The sequence below is a fragment of the Apteryx rowi genome, unplaced genomic scaffold, assembly GCF_003343035.1.
Source record: "Apteryx rowi isolate R43461 unplaced genomic scaffold, aptRow1 scaffold_1, whole genome shotgun sequence".
NCBI classification, from domain to species: domain Eukaryota; kingdom Metazoa; phylum Chordata; class Aves; order Apterygiformes; family Apterygidae; genus Apteryx; species Apteryx rowi.
Genome location: NW_020447196.1, coordinates 935,417 through 956,650, shown reverse-complemented (window position 1 = coordinate 956,650; position 21,234 = coordinate 935,417). Strand labels below are relative to the sequence as shown.

At 36.1% G+C, this 21,234-nt stretch overlaps 2 protein-coding genes across 15 annotated transcripts in view; one reads left to right on the top strand and one right to left on the bottom strand.

The window, feature by feature from the left end:
* The window catches only part of ITFG1 (integrin alpha FG-GAP repeat containing 1), a 108,012-nt gene extending 98,328 nt beyond the window's left edge, over positions 1 to 9,684 (bottom strand). For all 7 annotated transcript variants that reach the window (XR_003252540.1, XR_003252541.1, XR_003252545.1 and 4 more), the window contains exons 1-5: positions 9,411 to 9,684; positions 6,845 to 6,917; positions 5,206 to 5,348; positions 3,444 to 3,501; positions 2,459 to 2,533 (exon numbers count right to left, since the gene is read on the bottom strand). Coding sequence is in view for 2 of the 7 variants with exons in the window: in XM_026060076.1 (XP_025915861.1) it covers positions 2,459 to 2,533; positions 3,444 to 3,501; positions 5,206 to 5,348; positions 6,845 to 6,917; positions 9,411 to 9,588 (527 nt within the window). In the remaining 5 variants the exon portion in view is untranslated. The remainder of the gene's footprint in view (positions 1 to 2,458; positions 2,534 to 3,443; positions 3,502 to 5,205; positions 5,349 to 6,844; positions 6,918 to 9,410) is intronic.
* A 66-nt stretch (positions 9,685 to 9,750) lies between these two features.
* PHKB (phosphorylase kinase regulatory subunit beta) overlaps positions 9,751 to 21,234 on the top strand; it is a 100,452-nt gene continuing 88,968 nt past the window's right edge. For 2 of the 8 annotated variants that reach the window (XM_026059982.1, XM_026060065.1), the window contains exons 1-2: positions 9,751 to 9,947; positions 20,212 to 20,301. In XM_026059982.1, coding sequence (XP_025915767.1) covers positions 9,863 to 9,947; positions 20,212 to 20,301 — 175 coding nt within the window. In that variant the 5' untranslated portion in view covers positions 9,751 to 9,862. Of the gene's footprint in view, positions 9,948 to 10,317; positions 12,753 to 20,211; positions 20,302 to 21,234 lie in introns of those variants that run through there. The other 6 variants (XM_026060015.1, XM_026060028.1, XM_026059989.1 and 3 more) reach the window with 6 other exon arrangements.

Genomic DNA, 21,234 nt, shown 5'->3' with positions numbered 1-21,234 from the left:
TTTTAATATTGACATGTTGCTGTATTTTCCTTGTTATATGTTCTCCATTAGCAAAGAAATCACTATTTTTCCCCAAGTTGATGCCTTTTCTATTTCTTTAATCTGTTAGAATTTTCATACAACATGCTCCCAGCAGAATTTCTTCTGAAATCAAAAGGTAGAGGAAAAAAAAAACAATTGCAAGACCCTAAAATAACACTGATAAATCCAGGAAAATAAGCATTTAAAAGCTTCAGTAAAGCAAAAAAAAAAAAAAGACGCAATGACCATACTAAGCTCGTTGAAATTCTAACGATAAAAGTAAACTGGCTAGTCTAATGCTTTACCACTTTCATTTTATGGAAAACATAATTTTAAAGCACACTGCTTGTTGAGATTAATTATTTGGCCATCAAGAGAAATTAGGTAATAAAGTACAAAGGAGAATTTCTTGACACACTTTTATGATGCACAAGAAATCTGTATTTTTAAGATATGTGAAAAACAAAAGGTGAATCCTTTGACACACTGATAACTGATTCCCTCTGTGCTCGTCTGTATCTTCCTTCTTGCAACCCCAGATCACTGGAAACATAGATGCTTACCCTACTCTTATTCCTCCTTTTCAATACTTATTTATCAAGCTTAATGTTTTGTTTCTGCTCATATCTTAAAACATTACTCAGAAGTGTTGGTAGGGCCTATAAGATTTTTGAAACTTTAGTTTCTTAAGTACATCTCCACTAAACTTCTGTCCTCTATGCTGCCTGTTACTTCCAGTATCTATTACTGGATCATGTTAATAATGTAGTTTCCTTTTCATTCTTTAGTTTGCACCTTAAAAAGAGAACAGAAATTTCTTTCTAGTTCTGAGCACATTCTTTGCCAATTGAGAGACAGAACCTTTAAATAGGGAATAATTTTGAATTCAAGTATCCGTCTTTTGAGACTTCTTTCCTTTTTCAATGATGCCCAAAACCTCAGCATTATCAATCAGGTTCTTCCTTACAAAAATTGGAAAGTTAGTGTATTCCAAGTTCAGTTTGGCAAGACAGGAAAAGAGTACAGAGACGTATTTTTAGTTGTGTAAACAAAGCGTCATCCTATTCAAGAAAAAAATGTTCACTAATTCAGAATCATACCAAAATACATCCTTGATGACACAGTCGTAAGAGCTGTCACAAGCTAAAGCTTTCTTTTTGTCAGATTACAAGTCCGCAAAACAGTATCAGGAAAACTGAATAGCATGTGAACTGTCCTTCTTTAGGATCACTTCATGTTTGAAGTATCCATTAGTGTTTTTGACAAATAGCTGTCTATTTTCAAAAGACAGATTTGAAGTTCTTTGTATCTTGCCCAGTCTTTGAGATATTTCACTGCATTTTTGGTTTGATTTTAGAGATTAGTCCCTCCAAGTGGATAGAGATCCATTCTTCTGTTGTGCTTTGATTTCAGCATCCATACTCAAAGCAGTTAAACACAAATAATCCTTTGTATAGTTCTTACTAACCATTATAACCACTATCCCATTAAAAAAAAAAAAGGTTAATTTTTTTTATCCCAGCATTTACTAGCCAGTCCCATACTAGAAACCCCAAGGCTAGCAAGAATTTTAATCATAAAATCTAGCCCACTGTTACTGCAAGCAATCAGGTCACATAAAACTCCAGTCAATTTTTATCTGCCGAAGAGCCACTCCTTAATACAAAATACGTGATGCAGAGAATACCATTTGCATGCAAACTTAAAATTGTACCTGATTTTATTTTATTTTATTTTTTACACAAAACTCTTTACAACTCTCCCCCTACATTAGCATACCAAAGATTCTCCTTAATATACATGTTAATACCCTTACATTTTATACATTCCATGCTTTTGCTTTTCCATGTCATCCAACCTTCCTATTACAACTCATTTCCTGGATAAATGAAAATTGAAATTATTTGTAAGTTTACCCAAAACTCTCTTTAAACTGAGTATTTCCCTTTTGCCATCCCTTATATTGGAAGACCTGTTCCAGTACTTCTCTCTTCCAATCATCAGCCTTATACTTCCTGTTTGACTGAATGTAGCTGAAATTCTACAGACTTTGCTTAAAAACTTTGGTTTACTTTTTTGCACAACACTTAGTATAACAGAACTCCAAATACAGATTGTAATAATAAATACCACGGTGTACTAACAAAGGAGATGATAACTGCTCCCAGAAACAGATTTCTCATATCAAATAACAGTTTTTTGTTTTCTCAGCTGTCATGGAATTTTTACTTCCCTATAAAAGAATGCTGCAGAAGTTAGATGCAGAGTGTCACATAATGTTTAAAGATACATATGAAAAAAGAGGAAAAACATCATGTTTTTGCACAGTTTCAATTAAACACGACAGTCTTATGCCTCTTTAATAACAATAGAAGTGGATGTACAAAGAATCAGTAAGTTATTGAAATTCATGCTAATAAATAAACCCTTGGCTTACCCGCCTATCAGTATCTGTGGCTTATCTGAATCGCTTGTGACACCAAAGACATCAGGAATCAAATCACCATTGAAGCTGAAAATGCAAAACAAATTCAATATAACCTCATCTGTTACAGGAGTCAAAACTGAACGTTCTTAAGTCACCCTATATATTTGGTTAGCATTTTCCCTCCAAGCACCAAAGAATTTTCAGCTGTGCATTCTTTTCTGAGCTTTGGCTCTTGTCTGGGTGGTTAGTAGCATGCTTCTTTGAATATCTTAAATTATGCTATGTATTTGATTTCTCAGCTGTGTTCACCAGTTTATGTTACTTAACAAGAAAAATACTTGATGTTATTTTGCTTCAAGATTCTTTCAGATTTAAGAATGAAAAGCTGATCAAAAAACTTCTCTTAGTCAAATCTCTTGCCTCCTCTACCCTTCCAACACAGAGAAGCTCATTTCCAGGCTTTCTCCAATTGCCAGAATCTCAAATAGTTCTTGTTTACATACACCCTAAGTGACAAGAGTTTGATGAATAAGGTTGGAAATTCATCATCAGTGGAACTTGAGGAAGGCTTAGCAGTGTAACCAACAAAGCAGAATTGCAGCCTACTTGACACTGCATGTAAGGTGTAAGTAAAAATTGAAATCACAATACAAACTGCTTACAGGGAATAATTTTTGTTTTGCACAAAATCAGAAAAATTAAATGGTTCTTTTTCTGCCTAAAACACTGAGCACTGAAATTAAAAAAATTAAAAGCTCATTCTGTTACTGTTGCCAGGATGGTATAATATACCGTATTTGTAAAGATGACTGAAACACTTTCTCACGTTCTGTTAGACCAATTGATGTTACCTCTACTCACAAACCACTCCCTTCTTAAAAGATGATAAAAGACAATATGGAGTGTTTCAGATTTTAGTGTTAAAATATATTTATCTAAGATGCTCTTAGTCACTGTTACAAATGTTTTTTCTAAAGAGGTAGAATATACTTACTCCATTATTAGAGGCTCATCATAAAAAGTCTTATTTAACACATTTTTATGGTTAAAATCTGAAAACAAAAAACATTCGATTAAACTACCAATATTTTATGACATTTACATACTAAGCTTAAACATAAATCTTCTTCTATTAATTTACCACTATTAATTTGAAGATCAAAAATCAGCAACCATTGAGCATAAACAAATAAATGACTTCCTGAGGTTCTGTGTAAATTTAAGCTTTTAATTTTGGATAGGAAAGGTGAGTCACAGTTCAAAGTCTGAAGCTTCTCTCTCCACTACCTAAGGCTACAACAAAATTTTCCAAATAGATCTTAATGAAAACTATTTCTATGTATGACTGCAGTCATAGACATAATACAAGTCTGAACTAGCTGCGATGAAGACACTCTCAGAATATTTTTGTAATATTGTACATGAAACCTCTGTTTACCATTTTGTCACCGTAAAAGACATTTCTAACCATACATACCGTGTGCTTGAAATAAGAATTAGAAGTAGACTACCTAAATGGGAAATGAGAATTTTAAATTGTAATCAGATAATCTTCTCTTGGACCTCACTTTTACTTGTGGCCCAAACTCCTTGCCACATCATCCCAGTTCCCTTCATCTCTTACATACTAAGTTTGACTTCYTTCCAGCCTCCACATTTGTATGTCAGTGCCTTCCTCTTGATTTGTCATACTTTCATTATCCAACTGAGCATCACATACCTTCCCATTAACCTTACTACATACTAACCATTTTCTGAATTTTAAGCTCTGACTCCTTTCTAAGTCCTCTGAAAATATTCCATATATTCATTTGTGCCTCTCAACATTCCTTTATTCAGAAGCAAGAGAGCATAAATTCACTTAAATCCTCCATATTCTTTCCAATACTACAGCTATTATTCTTTTAATGTTTGATCCAATGCATTTTCCCAGGTTGCTTGCTTCCCATCTGAATAAAACCAGAAGTAATGGTATCTGAGGCCATCACTTGCCTCATCTATAACTATTTTATACCATTGTTGTTTATAATAGTGACCGTTTTTCAATAGTTTTTATGAACTTAAGAGGATCCTCTTTCGCTGTCCTTCTTCAAACTCTAAACCCTGTCTGAAACCCTTTCCTAGCAAAGTCAACAGAAAACAGAAGAGACTTCAAGAAGTCACACAGTCCACAACTCCACCCTCGGATAGAATCAGCTATACCTTGAACACTGCTGAGAGGTATTTTTCTAAAGTTCTTGAAAATTTTCAAGGATGGAGACTGCAACCTACCCCAAAAACTTATTTCAGTGCATCACTGCCTCTAATGTTTTTGGTTTAACAGCCATAAGAGTATTAGATTAATGTTGATAAGTTTAGGTATGACATTTTGAAAATTTATAAATTAAACTTTACACCAGGTTCTCAGCACACACTAAATTAAGATGAGATGGTATTTTCTGATGATCTTTGTGAAGCTGACATGAAAATAATGAGGAAGCCACAAGAAGTAGCTCTTCTGTCAGTAGGCTATTCCTACTCTGTAATATCATTTGGTTATGTCTATTGCATGATATAAAAGCAAGTTTTAGCTCTGTTTTCTTACATTAACTATACTGAATATAGTTTTACAGCAAAATGAGTATGAAGCTGCATAGCTGCTAACCATTACTTCAGTTACAGAAATAATCACCACAGTCAAATGAGTTATAACTTTTTGAAAATACTTTGTATTAAAAGTCTAATAATCTTATTAATAAGCAGTCTCAACAACTTACCTAACGTTTGGTTGTGCCCCCAGAAAATAAACACTGAAAGTTCATCTTTGCCATGATTTTGAGTCCGGGTAGTCAGGAGGACATCCATTTGTGAATCACCATCATAATCTCCAGGAACTACACTGGTTATTACGCTTGGAGGTCTAAAATTAAAACATTGCAAATAACTGTACAAATGTGTGAGTGAAAACTGAAAGAGTTTGTGTTTTCAAAGGTTTGTCTTCTCTTCCCAATCATTATTAGTTGGCACAATACGGTATTTTCCTTCATCAACTTGCTTTTTTTAGTCATCTATTGTAAAAATGCAGTAAGTTTAAATTGCACTCAAGTATTCTGTGGAATTCTGTCTTTCTCCAAGGAAGGATGACATTTTTAACCCTACACTTCAGCTAACAGACATTCTTCAGCCATATCTCATTTTTAATGCCTTGTAGACTTTATTAAACCCCTACATATGTCTCAGAACCAGCCCTCAAAAACCATGTTTCAGAAAATAGGGTCTTTCAGTTGGATTCCAAGAGCTTAGACTTCATGTTTTATGGTCTTGCAGCAGAAGTCAGATAGATAGGTGAACCCTTCTGAAGACACAGTCATCTCCTCCCATCTTCTGCCACATCTTACCACTTCTCCCTAAATTTTTTTTTTCCCTCGTATTTTTTGCTTGGTTAATCTTATACAGAAGATATCCTACTTAGATTTTCTGCCTTATGTGCAAAAACATGGATCTTTCCATTGAGTATTTCTAATTTAAGGATTAATTAATTCCATTTCTTAATTCCAATTCTTAATTCCATTCAGAGTTTTCTAATTCAGTGCATTTCTAATGCACTAAACAAAATAAATTAGCTACTTCCAAGGTAGGTCTGCATAAGAAAAAAGATAAATTCACAGAAGATGAAACTGAGATATAACAGCAATTTAACTTTTAAGGGACATCACACTACCAGTAAGCATTATTAATATGCAACAGCATACCCTGTAATGGTTAAACTATACATACCACACGCATGCACACACACACAGATTTTTTATATTTATTTAAAATTTATGCTTTTTTTTAACTGCATTTAAACTTTAAAAAGGTACACATCTCTACTCCAGAAACACTAGAACATCATTTTCCGTACCTATTTCTAAAGCAGTTCTTGGTTGTACTCCAACAGTAACTACAGAAACTACAAGAATTTTCCTGAAAACGTATCTTGGAATGGAGGCTAATGCTACCTTTCAAGAAGATTTATCCTATGATATAGGCATTAGTTGGCTTTACTAGGAAATAAAGTCAGCTGCAAGAAGTTTCCAAGATATGGGTATTCTTAGCATTAATTAGAGGACTTAAACAAAGTGGGGTAGGAAGAGGGTATGAAGTCATGCCTACTAGTTAACTATATGAATGACAAAACTCCTCTCCACAAATTCTGTCATATAATCCAGAAGTCTAAACAAAGCAAAACAAAATGTATCAGGCAACAAATCAGGAAACTTCCTGGTCAAAGAATTTGAGCTCTAAGAGCAAGCTGAACCACAGAGCCAAACAGGTAAAAACAACAGAAACAATTCTAGTCACGTTCCCATTGACTGCAAAGATGCACTTTCAGCAAAAATTACCACTTACATTGTTTTATCAGTGAATACTTACTTTATTGATAAACTAACTCTGGGCTTGAAGTATGGTTCCTTTTGGTCTGCCAAAAAGATAAGCAATTTATTTCCTGTAAAAGCAAATAAGACTTAATGAATAATCCTTAAAGATGAAGATCATAAATGGGTTATCTATAAAAACAATATTGAGAAAGCTATGCTGTTAACAGTCACTTCTCACAATAGCAGAAACCTTCAAAGACTTCCCCACACAACCGCTTCTTCCTCCTTCAAAAGGAAGCAGAAGGAGTGCTTCTTCAGAACAACATTATAAATCTAAATGAATCTTAAAGACTTGCTAAAGTCAAGAAGCTTCTCTGGGCCTTAGTGTTAGACTTTTCTCCTTCCTATTGTTACCACATCTGTTAAAATAAAATTTTCTATAACGAATTAGAAAATACTATATGTGGAAAAGTAGCAGGTATCAGTTCTATACAAATAACTAAAGTTTAAAAGCTCCAAGTTTTACAATATTGACTCAGACATAGGAGGATCTAATAACTGCTTTCCCAAGTCTGCTGACAGAAGCACCTTAAGTGAAACTCACAAAAGCAACCCACCTCCCTGAAGCATTTCCTCATGTAGAGGCAATGGTATATGCTCATTTCATGTAATTATTTCAGGAAGATCTGAATAAAAGCCCACATATTCTGTTACACAATGAGTTGAAATCTCAGGAACAAAAAAATCGGTAAACTGAACTTTACAATGTATTTTCATTCAGTAAAGCACAATTCATATGCACTTACTTCTGAAGCAAAACCATAGCTCACAGCTTAAAAAAAAATGAAAAAAAAAATTTTTTTCTTTTATGTATCCTTGATTATTTTTGTTTTTTGCACTCTCCAAACAACTCAGCTGAAGCTTCCTGAACTGTAAGAACTAGGTTACCTCATTGAAAATAATTCTATAATCTGAGCTAACACAGTGTATTTGAGGAGCATCATTCTGCGGCAAATTTCATAGCTGTGGAACAGAAAAATACAAACTTTCTTGCTATGAAAAGAAGGTAACTGCCATGAGCTTATTTGCAAAGGAGAATATGCCAGCAATGAGTATATGAAAACAAACCCTTTCACAATAGTAAGGCAACTAGTGCAGCCCCATCTGACAAGCTAATAAAGCCAGAGCTACGCTACGCATTCATAGATGATTGAAAAAGTTGGCACACAGTAAGGTGAAGAAACCTGCTGGCTGGCTAAGTTTCTCACAACAAAGATGTAGGTCACCTACTGACATTGACCTGTCTTTTTATCATCTACCCTGTAAAGCAATGATCACGAGGAAGGAGCAAATCTATCACAATTTGCACAGATCTTACACAGATCAAGTTCCAGAAAGTCAATTATACCACTCAGAAATGAGATCTTCTGGTCACTGTAGACAGATCAATGAAAATTTCAGCTCAGTGCTCATCAGTAGTCCAAATAAACAGAATAATGGGAATTAATCGAAGAACAGAAAACAAAACTACTATGCCACTACATAAATCCATTCAAATATATCTTAAACTGCTGTTTGCAGTTCTGGTCCTCTCACCTCAAAACAAAAAAGTGCTAAGGAGGATGATAAAGATGGAACAGCTTGCATATAAACAACAATTAAACAGATAAGAAATCTGCAGTCTGAAAATCTGAGTGAGGACAGAGAAGTTTCTAACATTGCCCAGTGAAATGGAGAAGGTGAATAGTGGAACAATCGCTCACTGCCCTGCACTGTCGGAAGACGCAACACAACTAGAAGGTGATAGGTTAAAGAGGCAAACAGCATGAGTTTCCCCAGTTGTCATACACAAAACAGGTAAACTTATACACCATTTCATTTATCCTCATATTACTGCAGTGTAGTTTCAAAAATGATTAAACCCAGAGCCCATTGGTAATTCTGAACTGTTTTTGCATCAAGATACTTAGGGATCAAGGTCACCTCTAAAGTTTTGCTAGTTTACCCTCTTTTATAAAGCTGTAAGTGCAAATTGAAAGACAAGGCCTTTAGTATTTCACAACCACAAAGTTAACCTTAAAGAAAACATTTCTTGTCCTATGTAAAACCATACTTTAGTGCAAACTGAAAATATTTCTTTCCATACAGAAATTCTCTCAGGAATAAAACAAATGACAATTTTGATCTTTAAAATATTTTTATTCAGTATTCTCACCGTCAGTAATGCTGCAAACTGGGGCTCAAATACAAACGTTAAACGTTATACTTTAAAACATAAAACAAAAGACAAGAGACTAATAATTCCCAGCCAAAAAAAAGTCTTCCCCTACCCAAGAAATGAGAAACAAATATYTAACAAGAATCTGTGGCTTTTCAAGAATATATTGTAATCAGGAGAGGCAGAAACACAAACGCACATCAGATGAAAGCTCAGTTGCTGATATACTACATTGACGTTTATAGCCGTAAGCCTACATTGCCCGCTCCGTAAGCCTACGACACGCAGCCAGGAAAAACACTTCGCCCACAGGTGCTCGGGGCCCCGGGAAGGCGAACGGCCGCCGCACTCGCGCGGCCCCGGCCCCCTGCCCCGGCGCCGCCTCAGGGCGCGCCGCACTCACCGCCGCGCAGCACGAACAGGTCCGTCTGCTTGTCCGAATTGAAGTCGCCGAAGGCCGCCAGCGTCCCGTAGGCCTCGGTCCCAAACAGCTGAGCGGTGACATTCTGCAGGGCCCCGCCGGCCCTCACCAGGGCCAGGAGGAAGCACAGCCCGAGCGCGCAGCGGCGGCAGCTCCCCATCCTCCAGCGGCGGCGGCCCACCTCCCCGCCGCGGCCACCCCCACCGGCATCACTTACGGCAGCGCACGGGCGGGCCCGTCACACTATCCATCTCGCTTCCGGGACTGACCCGGCGGCTTTACGACAACAGCGTGACGGGCTGAGCGAACGTGTTTACGGCTGGCTCGGGTAACAGGTGGAACGCGCGGCCGGGCTCGCTCCGCGCAGCGCCGGTGAGGCGGTGGCCGCTGCCCTGCTCCGAGCGCAGCGGCGGGAGCCGCAGGTCCTCCTGGGGATGGCGGCGGCTGCGGCGGCGGCGGCCCATATGGCCGATGTGAGCTGGAGGATGCTGGAGCTGCGGGCCCGCTCTAAGCGTTCAGGTCTGACCTCTCGGCTTGCCTGAGGAGGGGCGCGGGGGCTCCCTCTCCTTCCGTCCTGCGCCTCTCCCCGCTAACTGCCCCCGCGCCCGCTTTCCCTCCTCTCCCGCTGCGCGTCCTCCCCCCCCCCCCCGACTCTTGCCCGGGTTCCTCCCTGTGGCTGTTTTCGCTCCCTCCCCGCAGCTTCGCATGTCAGTCACCGCCGGCCCCGGCGGGGCCCTGCCGGCCGCTCGCGCCCCGCCTCGCACCTGTTGCCGGCGCGCGCGGGGCCGTTGGGCGCTCCCCAACCGTCCTCGGGGCGCGCTGGGGCAGCGGCGCGCGGCCAGGGCGGGCCGCGGCCGGGCGCCCGGGGACCGCGGCGGCCTGGCTCCTCCCGCGGCCGCGGGGCAGGCTGCCGCTGTCGTCTTTCTGCAGCGGCTTCAAGAGAAAGTCTGATCTCCTGCCGGTACTGGGCTATAGTGCAGCGCTTTAAAATGAGCGGCTTTAGCGAATGAGTGTCCTTCATGAGACAAAGTTTCAAATTCTTTAGCGGCGTTATGTGGCAGCGCTGTGTGAAGGTGGCTGTTATAGGTAGCATTGCTGTAGTTTTTATAAAGCTCTTGAACAGATTAAGTATTTTGAAATTGCAGGCATTTTTACACAAAAGTACCAGCTCTTGCCTGTTTTTCATTGGATAATCCTCTTTCTATTTTTTACTTTATTTCCTTAAGCCTGAAGATTTCTTATTCTGATTTTTAGACTCCTTGGCAGCTAGATTCTGGCCTCAGAGGAAAGGGTGGTGTTTACTCAGTTGACTTGAATTTCCAAAGTTAAAAAACCTTGTGATTTTTATTCTATTTTCTTTTTACAAAATCTAATATTAGTAGGGCTTTTGTTGTTAACATTCTAATGGGGACAGTTTTCCAAATGACCCTTGTAGTGTTTTATTGTCCTTGACCATAATTTCCTTATTTGCATATTTCATTGGTCCTATTGCAGTGATGACTAGTCAGAGAGCCTGAAAAGTGGAAGTAAAAAGAAAATACTGTAGACTACTAAGGGGAAGGCTTTCATAGTGAAAATTGGTTGATAGATGACTGCTCTAATGTGTACGATTTGAAAAGTTGCACTTGTGTATAATACTACTTTGTGAAATGCCATTATGAGGACTATCCAATAAATGGATTGTTATGTTGTGGCCCATTTTGATTATACGGTACTGTTATCTGAAAACTAATTGATCACTGTCCACAGAGCTCTGCAAAATAAGGTCTGGATCCTGCATGTTAGGAGTATGTGAATTCTGAGTCACAAGACAGTAGGCTAACTTTGGGATTTCCTTGCAGAATCAGGCCCTTGACTGTAGGAAGGCATTCAGATGATTTTAAAACATTTGACTTTTTCTTAGCTGCTGCTGCCTTGTACCTTTTTGTTAAATGCAGAAGAAGTTACCTCTATGATAAAAGTAGATTATCATAGTTCACTTTCTTCTTTTCCTATCCATACAATTTATTATCATTTAAATAGTAACTGAAGAAATTTACTTACAGAAAACATTTATTTACTGAAGGAATAAAAATGATTTTGGTTGAAATGCTGTTCCAATAAATAAGCTTGTTTAAAAAATAAATTTTGCATATGACTTTGCAGGTAATGCTCTTATCTAAAAATGAAAATTGTATTTTTGTTTCTCAAGTTTACTCTTGCATCTTTATAAGTATGTCAAAATTCGTATAGTTTCAGAGCTTTTTTTATTTCCTTACTGGTGTACTGTTAAAAGCAGCCCTGGTTGGCAGTGTTATTGAAAGTGACTGAAACTCCAACATACTGTTCAAACTGGCTGAGTTCTCTGCTCAAGAGTCCCAGTTTACCTGAAGACTGTGATACTGTCTAGTAAGCATGGAGTATATACTCATACTCATGTATGAAATGCATGAGTGATTCATGTTTTACAATAGATGGTGAAGTATTACTTCAGACCCTATCCTGTAAGTGGTAATGCGTATCATGATGTTTATATATATTAAAATATGAATTACCTCTTTGCTAATAAAAAGTTTTATTGAGTTTTTTTCACCCTTTCCTTGAACAACAAAATGTTTCATTCATTATAACTGTGATAATTATCACTTGGGAGCGTATTATAAAAAAAAAAAAGGTTCAGTAGTTGGCCGATTTGCAGGCCTTGAAATTTCAGCTACTTTGAAGGGCTTTAAAGATTTGGAACGGGTTGTCGTTATAGTTATGAACAATATTTTCTGATTTTACTTTCCAAACTGGAAGATGTTCTACCTCCAATAAATGAGGTACTTGGTACCATAATCAATGCATATTAGTGCAAAAAAATCTTAATGTAAATTATCTATGAGGTAAAAGGAATACTATGCTTAAAGAGAATTTTAGCTCCCCATTTCTACTATTTCTTAGCACTTTATATGTATTAATTAGATAATATTTTTATTTAATCCTGAGGTAGAATATATCAAATAGACTTCATCCTGCACCTGCTGACTTCAGTAGCAAATTTCCAGTTACACTCCGATATAATGTCCAAAAGGTGGACTTTGTATAGATTATGCCATTTTACTTGGATAAGATTTAGTAATGTAATGAAACTTTACTATTCTCTATGTTGTGCACTGCCTTATGTTAATAACTCCACTAACATTGCTTTCACTTAATTTAATGCTGATTGCCTTTAACATTTACTAAACAGTTTTGAAAATTGCTGTAGTTTAGCCTGAGCCGTTTGTGATTAGCTGCACCAATTTGAAATGGCCAATTTGGATGATGACAGAACCTTCTCTGCGCATGCCTTTTTGAGATATGGTAAGTGTGTAGTTTTGTGTTTTGTTTTTGTTTGTGGCTATTTTACTCTTTAAAAAATAATTGTTGTTTTGTGTTTCATGTGGTGTTTTAGTTTTGTGCTAACCATTTTTTAGAACTGCACAGCAGAATTTAAATAAAAATGTGAACTCTTACAGTGAAAATTTTCCAAAATTGAAATCTACCTAAGTTGAAATCCACCTTTCAAATTTTCCTGTTTTGCTTATGTTTTCTTATTTTTTTACAAGTATCTCTCAGTATAACAAACTCATTACTTAATAATCTCTGAATTGAAAATTCTTCTTTAAGATGATGATCATGTGAAAGGTGCTCTAAGAATAATGTTTAAATTTAATCCCTAAAATAAAACCCAACATGACTTCATTAAAGAAAAAAAGTAACACTCCCAACAAGTCAGTCATTGTCCTAAAGCTTGTCTTTTGGAAATTAAATGGAAACAAAATAAAGGCCTCCCCCCCTGCTGCTGGCACAACTTCTATTTGATATAACGGAAGCTAGACTGTATGAAGTTATCAAGACCATTACTGTTGTGATTTAGCTCAATGTACTTTGAAGAGAGTTTGACTGCAACAAACTGTCCATGTGATGCTGATCCGGGAAAAGTCTGTGTAGTGCTTGCTTAGTTTGTGACGAAACACATAAGCAGTAGAAGTTTTAGTGAGAGTTACCAGATAAGAGGATTTCAGCTGTCCCTTGCAACAGTAAGGTCACTTGGACTATTTGCTATGCCTGTGACGTTTCTGTTCTGCCTCTCTAATGTCAAAGGACCTTCAATGTGTTGACATTATATTGAAAAATACTGTACTTTTCTCATTATTATATTGATACTTGATGTTTGTCTTCTTGGTAATGATGCAAAATAAACATTTTTAGTAGTTTAAGAGCTATTGTTTTGAATTTTCAGGTTGGCAAATGACAACATAAAACACTGATTGCCTTGAATATCTTGAATGGTTTCCTGCCTTGCTTGTAGTGTTTACCAGGCTAACGTGGTAGAATTTGGCATTTTGGTGTATTTTGCTTGTGCGAAGCCCCCATGTGCTGGTGTAACAATCAATATTTTATTTACAGTGTTCAGTAACTTTTGTGTGTTTATAAATTATTAGTTGCTGTGAACTCTGAAATCAGTAATTTGTATTAAGTACAATGGGCTAAAAAGAGAAATCAGATGATTAGGAAATAGACAAACTACAAAATAAATCAGTATTTTTTTTCATTGTCGTGAAATTCTAAATGGGTTATATGCATACTCAAAACCACAGTTTTTCATAATAAATGATTGTTAAAAAGTTTTGTCACTTTAAAACTATAAACTATTTAAATAAAATCATTACAAGACTTTACTTGTTTATACCTGTGCTGTTATCGTTCCTCAGCCTAGGTAAAACTTCATCTCTTCTGTTTATTCCTGTCATTTCGGATAAAGAGAAATAGCTTCCCCCCCCCCCCCCCCCCCCCCCAAGAAACTTTGTCATAGAATTATAGAACAGTTCAGATTGGAAGGGACCTTAGGAGGTCATCTACTCCAGCCTCTTGCTCAAAGCAGGGTCTTGTGTGTAGTGATTTTAAAAAAAAAAAAAAAAAACAGCAGCACAGTTGCTGTATCTTAAGTTCATGGAATCCTAGAACTCAGGTAGTTACATACATTAGAAATGAATTTTCCTTCAAATGGAAGATAAACTAATTTCCTGCTTTGTCCTTGGCACGGACTTGAAATGAGTTCTCATAAGTGCAAGTACATAACTTGTGTCATCCTGGTTTCCAGTAGTATGGTCTGGATATCTGCAAAGTCAGCACACGAGTGTATGGGATTCCAATAGTTTCTTCAAACATAGTTTCAGACTGAAACTGTAAGGTTGTTTACCAGTTACTAACAGTATTAGAAAATACACATGTTAACTGGTTAGTGCAGTAATTGATATATCTGGCAGCTTTTATTGTGTGGGGGGGAAAAATCCAGATAATTTTTTTTCTGAAAATTGCTGCAAAAACTGGCTTGATGTTTTTCTTAAACTTTTGAAAATTATTTTCTGGTATCTCCTTGCTCAACTACATGGATTGGGTAGTTAACAGATTCAATTCAGACTTGAAAACAGGTGTATTTCATGTCAGACAACTATTAGAATAAACTGTACTGTATCTAACAACTTTGCTCTTCAGTACTTCATTAAATCTCACCTTAAGAGAGTTTGCAAGAGGAGTCTGGAGGAAAAGGAGAAGTGATGTTGGGAGGATATGATCCAACTGTCTTAATTTCATTTCTTAAAGTGTGTAGTGTAAAGAAATAAAGTCCTCTTTGGTCCCAGTGATTTCTGCAATGCAAAAGTGATGTTTTAGCTGTTCCTTTTGTAAATTGTTTTTGCTTGCCAATACTTGTTTTGGGCAATGAAAATTACTGTGGTCTGAGATCCAGAATTTTTTCGTGTCTCAAGTCTTGGATTACATCCAGAAACTACTGCTGCATTAAAGGACTGTGATAAGTTTGGATGTCTTATGCTGTACATCAAATCTAGAAAGAAATCTGCTATTCTCAGCTTTCTTTGTTTGGTGTGTGCTTATTTCAGTTACGCAAGTGGACATTTACATTTATTCTTCTGGCATGTGAAATGTTGGAAATAAAATTCTTGTCTTTTTGCTTCTCTTTGCTTGTGATTAAACTTTATATTGATCTTTAATTCTGAATTTTATGAAATTAGAATAATCAATGGATGGTGAAATGTGCAAATCTGTATCCATAGACTACATCCAGAATTCCATTCTGATGCCTATTTTTCTATATCATCTGCAATTTCTGCCATCTTCAAGGGATGTGTTGGTGTTCAAAACTTCTGAAAATCTGAATTTGGGAGCAGGGTTTCAAAATGTTGGCCATAGCTTTTAAATATAAATATCTAGGTAGTTTATAGTTTTTCCCCAGAGAGAAATTAAAGCTAACCTTGAATACAACTGGAATAAAAAGTGGGTGGGAAAGTTCTTTGTCAGGAGGACATCAGTATTCTCAATCTCCAAAAGTGGTATATGCAGAAGTATTTACATTGCTAATAGCTTATCTCTGAGAACTTCCCATAGTTTCCTTCACTATTACGCTCTGCTTAGAGGACATCATTAAATTGTTATTTTTTTCTGAAATTGTCGTAAAATTGGGTTTCATCTGCTGGTTAATAGTTTCTTATTATTGTCTGCTAAGTCTTAAATATCTTGTCTGAATTTTACTCTAGTTTTACATTAGTAATTGATATCTCTGTTATCAATTACTGTGCTGTTCTAGATCTCTTCCTTTTCGCTGAATCTTGCAAAGGAAGTGACCACCCTTTTTAGCAATTCTTCAACTTGAGGAATGGTGAAATCATATTATTCGGGAACTTGTAAGCCATTTCTGAAATGGAAGGGGATTTATTTTTTCACTTTTTCATTCAAAATGTGGATGTAGTGTGTTGTTTAGTCAATGCAATATCTGAAGAAAAACAGAAATTTAATTGGAGTTGGGGTGAGGATTTTGAGTGTTTTCTTACGAGATGTAAAAGTCTTGATGCAGGAAGCAGCACTTTGATTTCCTATCTATTAGTATTTTTAACAGTTTTGAAGTAGTTATTGACCTGCAGGAGTCTGCCTCTGACGTAAGAAAGTAACGGGAATATTTCACTCTTTGTGGAAGAAAGTTTGAACTATCATGTACCCTATTCAAATTTTGTATACAGTTGTATGTAGATGTGCAACTGAAAGAATATTAAATTGACAATTTTTTTATCCTAATCCTCACATATTTACTTTTTTGGCTTAAAACCCCCCCACCTAATATGGTTACAATAAAATAAGGTTTTTATGACAAATAGTAGTTGAAATACATGTCCTTGTTCTGTTGATTCTAAATGCTAACATAAAAGCTGAGGACTCAAGTATACTATTAGCAGTGTGACATTCTTTTACCTTTAAGTGTTGCAGAGACTGGTTGTCATCTTGGATTTAAAAAAAAAGAAGAAGAAGAAAAAGATGTTTATTTACAATACTGAAGTATTGCATTATATTTATATAGATCAGCAAGAATCTTTTTGGACTGTCCCAAAAATACGTATTTCACCATTGCATGTGCTCACGTATTTAACTCTTGACAACAGTATTGCTTTGAATGGGAATGACATGATATATTTTTGTATGATACTGTCACCATCTACAAAAAATATACATATTTTTTCAATCAAATCAATAAAAATATATTGATTTGTTTAAAAAAATTAGGTTTAAAACCATATTTTCTAACTTTGCCAAGTATATTTCATTGCTTTCTCCTTCTTAATATCTGAAAGCAAGTCTCTATCAATTTCAAAGATCTCCCATAAATTTATGTTAAGTGTAGATTGTCATAGATTATAATAGCAGTGTTGTGAAATGGACTGTACTGTTCAGTCCATGGTGGCAGCTCCAGACATCTTATCTAAGTGGTCAGTAGTAATGATGTGCATAAAGTTGAGAAATGTACCTTCTAAAATATTGGGGTTGATGGCAGTGCTTTGTATTTACATTTTCCACTAATTTTAAGTACTTTATGCCAGTAATAAGTCCCATAATTAATCTGCTTAGTTTGTGGCAAAACTAGTCATTCAAATATTTTTTCCTCTTCAAACTTAAAAAATAATAATAAAAAAAAGCCTAAAAATTTTTCCATTGTGTCTTGTTCTCTACCTACCAGGTTAGAAATGTATAGGATTCTATTCTATCTTGTTTTTAGTGGTGTTTTTTTTTTTGTTTTTTTTTTGTTTTTTAGTTTTAAAATCTGTTTGTAAATATGTATTTGAGAATAGCTTTGTATCGTGTGTTATTGTGGCAGAGAAATAAACTGTTAAATAGGTTTCTTTGGAAAAGAGAACAGTTGCTTTCAGATATGTGTGTCCTCCCAGATTAGGCTTTTTCAGCCATCCTGAAAATATTTATATATGGCTTCCATAGGGTTATGGTCTCACTACAAAATGACACAGAAGCAGCAGCAAGCTTTGTTTGTCCTGTCTATTTGTTGCCTTTGATTAGATTGTGATACTAATTAAACATAATTTACTGCAGGACTTGTCCAGCGGAATGCTGTAGACATCCAAGCAAAACATATAGTGTAGTTACCAATGAGGAGTTCATGAAGAGTATGTGGAAAACTCTTAATTTTTAGTATTCCTTTAAACAAGTTCTCCTACATGTACTTTTTAAGGAATAAAACTCTTCACTTTTTGTCAGTTTTCTTGAACTTTGAGTTCACTTCATCTTTCTGTTTCATCAACAGTTTAGTGTGGCTGTTTCAGATTATTTCAGCGGGTAGTTTCAAACAGCTAAACAAATACAACTTGTAGATGGTGGTGCTCTGACACTTTCATGGTTTTTTTATTCTGTTGAGTCTTCTTTCTGCCTGAGGTTGAAATCTTCATTGCTTTGAAATAGAAGCCAAATATATGTTTTTTGTTCATGATAACTTTATTTTGTTTCTCTGTTGGCCAGAGAGGGTCACAGATTTTCTGGTAAGTATGTTAAAACTGAATTTTATTTTGGAAACTTTTGACGTGTGTGTGTGTGCGTGCGCGCGCGCGCGAATACTCAGTGCTCTTATTGGTGCAGTTGCTAGGGTTAACAGTTTGCAAGAAACAGACATTCCAAACATGCACAGTGCAATGTGCTGTATATACTTTATATAATTAACAAATCAAAGAGTTAGAATCTTTATTCTGCTTTTGAAAATCTAATAAGTAAATATAATATATAAATTTACTATGTTTTATGCAAATAAGTCACTGACCGAAGATTTTTTCCTGTGCATGTTTTGTTCCACTTTAACTCAATCACCTGTAGACAATTAGAACTGCTGCAGGTGAGTGTTTTGTGCTTTTGAAAGACAACTGAATTAGTAGTCTAACAATATAAATTGTGGATCTTCTAAAGGACAGAAATTCTTAGGCAAAAAGAAGCAGTAAAAACAATACTGCTTCGAAAAAGTAATTTAAATTGGTTTCAGAATGTTGGTTTTTAAAAAGAAGGTATGAGATACGGTATATATAACATCAAAAAATTCTTTTTCCATTACAGAACAACTTTGTTCCTTTTAGCTTGGTTTCTTAGGAAACTAAATTAGTGGACTGTCCATACTTCCCTCTCAGGCCCTTTACCCACCCTTCATGCTTCTTGTACCTTGCTATTGTAGTAGTAGACTTTATAGTACAAGACTGTAGTGGAAGCTACCTGCGAAGTGTGTTGTTAAACATTACCAGAAAATCTGCACAGGACAGAGCCACAAGAGTCTGCTCAAGCAGGGGTGGGTTTTTTTGGGGTTTCTTTTGGTGGGAAGAAAGGGTTTTTTTGTTTGTTTTTGTTTTTTTTTTTAACTGCTACTATTGCAAAGCAAAAGTAATACTAGTTTGGGTGTATGGTCTGTTTGTTTTATTTATTTGAGCCCTTAGAGGGGCAAGAAGCATTTTCCAGTCTCTCCACCAGGGGATTTGATTAATAAAGCCTCTGACACCACTCCAYGCACGTTCATTTTCTTTGAGTGAGAGTCCTGTGTGTAGACAATCTCCTGTCTAATGATTGGATAGGCACTGGGAATACAGAAGAAGGAACTTGAATTGGAGCACTCTGCTGCATCCTGCCAGAACGGCTTGGCTGTCTGGAACTTCCTTGGCAGTTCATTTCCCTGAGCTTTTCAGAAGGGACAGCATGTAGTCTGGAATGGAAAGAGGAAATTTTCATTCTTCCTGTAATCTTATCTAATGACTCTGTGGGAGATCTTGCCATCCAGAACACTGAATAAAGTCAAACTGATTTACAGAAGGAGAACATCATGTAACTCTTAAATTAAAAATCGGAAATTAACATTTACCTCAGTAATTTTAAAGAAATTATGTGTTTCTAACAGGCAGCTCATTTCAGCTACTGGGAAAACAGACTTTTCAGGTGCAAATAACAAAGTAATCAGTATGTGGGACACTGAGAAAGAAGGATGTGGTTTTGATAGCATTGTATTTGTCTGGAGTATTGGTAATTTGGGGCTGTATCAGTTGGGTGGGTTAATTAATCAAGCTTTGGTAGTATTAGAGAACAAGCTAACTTTTTTTGTGTGTTTAAAGACATGAATTCGGCTTTTGGTGGTAGTGCATGAAATTGTCTGTCTTCAAACAATTAACCTGTATGCTTATGTAGCATTTGATGTAGCTAAATACCTGCAGGCATTGGAGATCCAGATGGAGGTCTCATTTGCATGGACAGATAAGATGGAAAGACTATGTATAGAAATGTTATATTCTTTGAGATTATAGAAAGATTATAAGATTTTTTTGTTTGAATTGGAATTAGATAAAATGTGCTTTTGTATAGCATAAACATGAAGAAATCATATTACAGTAATCTTTAGCAGTAACAGAAATTGTGAAACTAATTCTGATCTTTTTTTTTCTTTTGTTTCTTTTTTTAGGTTCAATTTATGAGCCACTTAAAAGTATTGACCTTCTAAGACCAGAGGGGGAAAGTCTATGGGATAAATTAGATCATTATTATAGAATTGGTAGGTAAACTTTAAGAATTGTTCCTACTGTGGAAGGTGTTCAGTGTAAATTAGTAAAATATTTATGTGTATGGATATGACAGAATTAGCTTTGTTTCAGCAAAGTATTTGTAGTCTTTAATAAGGATTTTTATTTTCTTTTCTAAAAAGTGCAGGGATCCATCATTACAATTCCTCATAAGTTTCCTGTGATAATATAATGCATGTGTATGGATAGTTCATACATTGCTTGAAAAATCTTGATCTGTAAATAGTGTTCAAAATTATCAGCTGCTAAGTGCTTTCTCAAATGGTAAGAATGGATTCTGAGATGCACCTGAAGGTCTTGGATGGGGAGGGTTAAGGTGATCTGCTGACAGTTTTTAATGCTTTAACTAACCCAAATATGAATTGTAATTGATATTTACATGTTAAATGTAATTCATCCGTTATTCCTTGTCCACCCTTTGCAGTAGTAAACTTTGACTTTTCCTGCTTGAGGATAGTTTCCTAAATTCCTGCTGGGAGTTTGAAAGGCACAAGAAACAATGGATCGAATTACATCTTTTGCTGGATATTAGAAGTGTGTATTGGAAGTCCAATCTAGCTGTAAGACTGAATTTAGAATTCTTTTGGATTAAACAGTGATAAAATTATAGCCTATTATTATGCTGTTATCATATAAAACAGAGAGAAATTTTAAATGGAAAAAAACGTTCTTGCAGTGTGTGTAACCGTTCGACAGGTAATGAGTGAGAATTCCAGGTTATTCACTGAAACATGCGAGGCAGCTTTAGGCTTATTTACATGTTTGGAAATTTGTTTCAATTTATTCGTACTTGCAATGTCCTTAGGCACTTTCATTTTTACCTTACTGCAGACTAAGCAAACTGCATAGAGGATAGCTTTCTCCTCTCTAGAGTTCCATGTCTTTTTTTTTTTTTTTTTTTTTTT